Genomic DNA, 4,619 nt, shown 5'->3' with positions numbered 1-4,619 from the left:
ATATACAAACAAATAAATGAAATAGAAATTCTAAGTACGCTGTCAATAAAAATATTAGTAAAGATTTATAATTATAGTGGAAAGAGTATTACTCAAATTACCTACAAAACTTATACACGTTATTTAACACTTTTGATTCTGATTTAATTTTATTTTAAACGAAAACTAAGCGTACTAGAGAAAGATTAAAAAAAGGCATATTAACGTAATAAACGAATATTAAATTAAATTTTAAATATTTTAAAGGAATTTAAAAACGTTTATATACTTTCGTACTTTTGTTTTATTTCATTTTCATAAGGGATAATATGAATATTCAAAAAAATTTAAATAAATTAATTCATTTGAGGAAATAATATGTTACACAATCTCTGAGTTTGTACATATTTGACTTTGATCATGCATCTCACATGAGCATTAATTCAAATCAAATGACACATGACTCACAATTGAAGTAACATATGCCATAAATTAAAGCATCAAGGATCTTTGTATAACCCTTTGCCGGTTCTTCCCTTACGGTTTCTCACCAGTGTGGTCTTAAAACATCATTTAAAAAGCCAGTTGTTGACTATTTCCCGGTTAGTGTGCGTTTATCTAGACTAAAGAAGAGTACATAAACAAGATACAAAAATTGATTAATTTTAATAGTGATATTTTTATAGATATTGTTTGTTAAGTTCGTCAGAGGTTATTATTAGTGTTAAGTCAATCTTTTTATTCTAAAGCAACATTGATTAATTAATAATGGTTCGTGTGTATTCAATCTATTTGATATTACTTATAAGTAAGTATTACAAGCAAATTTTATACTCTGTGAGATCTAAGATTTTCGCGAGTATTCATTTAAATGAAACTAGTGTTATTCGGATTTACTACGCGGATTTTATTATTTAAAAACTACATAATCCCGACGTTTCGGTCACTTTGCAGCAACCGTGATCACGGTTGCTATAATAAAATCCGCGTAGTAAATCCGAATAACACTAGTTTCATTTTTATACTCTGTGTTAAGTGATTTCAATGATATCAAATCTCTGGTTTGACAAATATAAGTCAAGTAGGTACATTATATTTGATGATTTTTTACGAAGGAAAACATGTTAATGAAATTTTCATTTCTTGGGAAGAGATCAAATTATTAAGCGATTTTTTTTTAGATCATAATGTTCAAAGTTGTTTTTTAGAGGTTTCGTTTTTAAAACCTTTAAGAATGCTTTTTGTTTTTTACTCCACATGAAATCAAATATATTTTTTAATTCAATATTAATAGATTTATCTCATACAGGTTTGCTCAGTTCAACTGAGGCTTTACATCTTAAAAGAAAATATGTTAAAAGGGTGAGTAGATTAATTTGGATATTTACTTTTAAAATTCATAAAAAAACATACAATATGCATTAATTATTATGAGTGAACAAAAAATTTTCTTTAATAATGTTTATTTAAATTAATGCCTTTTGGATTAATTTTCTGTTCATCACAAATATTTTTAAGTGGAGGCTTTTTAAAAAGCTCTTTTAAAGATTTCTTGTATCAGAATACAGATAAAATAGAGTCGGATCCTTGCGTGCCATACAATGCCACTCTGCCGAACTTCAAGAAAAATGGACGAAGAATTAGTGAAGTCAGTAAGTAAAACGTTTGATAAACTATTTGTTTACCAAGAAAAATAGTTCACATTATAAAATTAATTATATATAAAAAAGGGTTGTGTATAAGTTATGGTATATATTTTTGAGTAATCTTTGCTTTCGTTTGTCTCATTATAAGATAATAATAATTACAAGATTTATATACTACAGAATGCGATGAATACGTGTGGCAGAGGATGAATAGACAGGAAAAACTCAACAGATGGTTCCGATGTAAGTGATATAGTTTGGAAAAGTGTTAATTGATCGGAAAAAAGTAGGTGATTTTTTTGCGTGGACTTTCTTAACAAATATATGTATTAACTGAAAGGTCTCGCGCAACGGAGAGAAAAGGAAGGACCTGACGGGCTTTTCGTTTCGACTGAAGCAATTGGAGGCCGAGATGCGCTGCCAGGGGAATTCCCACACATGGTAAAAGGAATCAAAGAATATTATTAAGTACTTAAAATTCTACATTACTGATATTTATTACATAACTATAAAATGAAAGTGCAATGGAAAAGTTTCCGGTTTTTAAAAATTCTTAAGCTAATATCAATTTTTTTTACAAAAGGGTGCATTAGGTTGGAAAGCTGTAGAGGGTACTTGGATATTCAAATGCGGTAGTACTCTCATCAGTCCAAAGTTCACTCTTACGGCAGCTCACTGCTCTAAGACACCTCCAGACCCCAAAACGAGTTCCCAAATTCCTCAAATTGTGAGATTTGGAGATAAAAACATAATAGATGTGGTAAGGACAATTACGAATATTCAGAACTTTTAAACAATTTGTAACAATTCCTTGTTCTAACCAATTCCTGCAACGTTTGATTTCTTATGAGACCACCCAATCAATCTGAGATTTTATGATTAGTGCAGCCATATAGCTAGCTTATTGTACAAGTTTTTACAAGTTGTTGCAATATATGAAAAATTTTTCAGTTTGCCAATGGATTACCTCCGATAGATGCTAACATAGTTACTATAACTGTTCACCCGCAATATAAGTCACCATCGAGATATAATGATATAGCATTAGTTAAACTAGACAAAGATATTATATTTATGAGTAACGTGCAACCAGCCTGCCTTTGGAGCAGTTCTGATAGTAGTATGCTTGGTTCAACAGCAACTTTAACTGGCTGGGGAGTAATCGAAACAGGTTTGAAAGCGATTTTGTACAAAATGAATTTCTACTGGATTATTATATAGAGGGTAGATCTCATGAAAGTTATTTTTGGATAGCTACAAGAAAGACATCTCCAATTCTTCAAGCAGCAGTCGTAGATGTAATCGATGATGAGCTCTGCAACAAATTGTTACAACGATCGTGCAGTAGACAATGGTGCGGAGTCAGAGATCAGATCTGTGCAGGAAAACTAGAAGGAGGAGTAGATGCTTGTCAAGTCAGTAAATTAAATGTATTGAATCTAAAGCTTAGTATTTGAGAATTATATTTTATACGACTCGAAATTACTTTTAGGGTGATTCCGGTGGACCTTTACAAGTAAAAATACCTCTACCGCCATCTGGTGAGGGTTCAATGCATTACGTTATAGGAGTAACATCGTTTGGAATCGGATGTGCTAGACCAAATCTTCCCGGCGTTTACACGAAGGTTTCCAGCTTTGTGGATTGGATTGAAAGTATCGTGTGGCCTGAAGAAAAAATATGATACTTTTTTATTTAAACTGTTTTATTATTTATAACATTGGTTTTAATTTGTTGCATGTTTGAAGTATTTTAATGTGACTTGAATAGTATCCATCTAGAATAATTTATAAGCAATCCATTTAGACTTTGTTATTGTTGGCATGCTCTATATTTATATTGTACCAATATCGAATTTAAAAAATACAGTAAAATTATATACATTTTTATATATTAAATTAGTAACTACAGTTTACCGAAATTTGTAATATGAAAATGGCGATTTTTTCAAAAAGACGAGTTTGTCGTTGTGACATTCAATTGAAGAATTATTATAAAGGATTTCTCACAATAACTATATACGATAGTATATAATAATAAGTATATATCAAACAAAATATTGCTACAATAAAATCAAATATTGTTCACTATATATAACATTTTGCACCTTAATCCTGATTTTGTGAGTTGCCATATAAAAGGTTGCATATTATTTTAATAATTAAAATACCTTCTTCTCGTTATAAATATAATAAAATTTAATAATGAAGTATTCTCAGGAGAAAGGGCAGTCTATTTGGAGTTATCAAAAACTTAGGTCATCTGTCTTCTTAACCTAAAACAAATTTTAATTCATATTAAATTAAAACAGCAAAACTATTTATCATAAACCTATTTTGTATGCAGATGTAATCCTGCGCAGAGAATGAAATTAATAAAGTTTTTATTTAAAAACATTGCTTCAAAGACAACCCATAAACAGTGAACAACTAAGTAGCCTAAGGAGACAAAAGTACTTTATAACATCACACTTATATTGCTACGGTCACATATATACAAATACATAAACAATTTATATGAATGTAAATGAAATGGATATAAGATATACTATATCGATGAATAGATTAGTTTTAGCTAAAATTTCTAACAATGGATCATATATTATGGACACTACATCATAAATAGTGTTACTCAAATTACCTACAAAATATTTATACTAGTTATTTAACACTATTGATTCTGATGTCATTTATATTTCAACGAAAACTACGTTTGTTAGAGAGAGATTTAAAAGGAATTGCATATCACTGTTATGAATTAGTATGAAGATTTAAAAAATATTTTTTTTATTTTATTTTAGTTTCATAAGATATAACATGAATGTTCATATAAAATAAAATAAATCTGACTCGATTTATTTTATTTTTTGAGGAAATAATATGTTACACAATCTCTGTGAGTTTGTACATATTTGACTTTGATCATGCATCTCACATGAGCATTAATTCAAATCACATGACACTCACAATTGATGAAGTACAATATGCCATAAAT

General features: G+C 29.1%; 1 protein-coding gene across 2 annotated transcripts; it reads left to right on the top strand.

Moving 5' to 3' along the window:
• The first annotated feature begins 376 nt into the window (after window positions 1–376).
• Window positions 377–3,325, top strand: LOC116768187 (serine protease snake-like). Of its 2 annotated transcripts, none has more exons than XM_061523616.1 (9): window positions 377–787; window positions 1,289–1,341; window positions 1,541–1,631; window positions 1,806–1,868; window positions 1,966–2,066; window positions 2,209–2,385; window positions 2,577–2,796; window positions 2,880–3,040; window positions 3,118–3,325. In XM_061523616.1, the coding sequence occupies exons 1-9, from the start codon at window positions 748–750 to the stop codon at window positions 3,307–3,309; spliced, it is 1,098 nt and encodes a 365-aa protein (XP_061379600.1). In that variant the 5' UTR covers window positions 377–747; the 3' UTR covers window positions 3,310–3,325. The 2 variants fall into 2 exon arrangements, with proteins under 2 accessions (XP_061379600.1, XP_061379601.1); XM_061523617.1 differs by lacking the exon at window positions 377–787 and adding an exon at window positions 996–1,060.
• Window positions 3,326–4,619: the final 1,294 nt, after the last annotated feature.

This window comes from Danaus plexippus, chromosome 19, assembly GCF_018135715.1.
Source record: "Danaus plexippus chromosome 19, MEX_DaPlex, whole genome shotgun sequence".
In the NCBI taxonomy this organism is placed as follows: Eukaryota; Metazoa; Arthropoda; class Insecta; order Lepidoptera; family Nymphalidae; genus Danaus; species Danaus plexippus.
The sequence above is the reverse complement of the archived record's forward strand: the minus strand, read 5'-3'. Positions and strand labels throughout refer to the sequence as shown.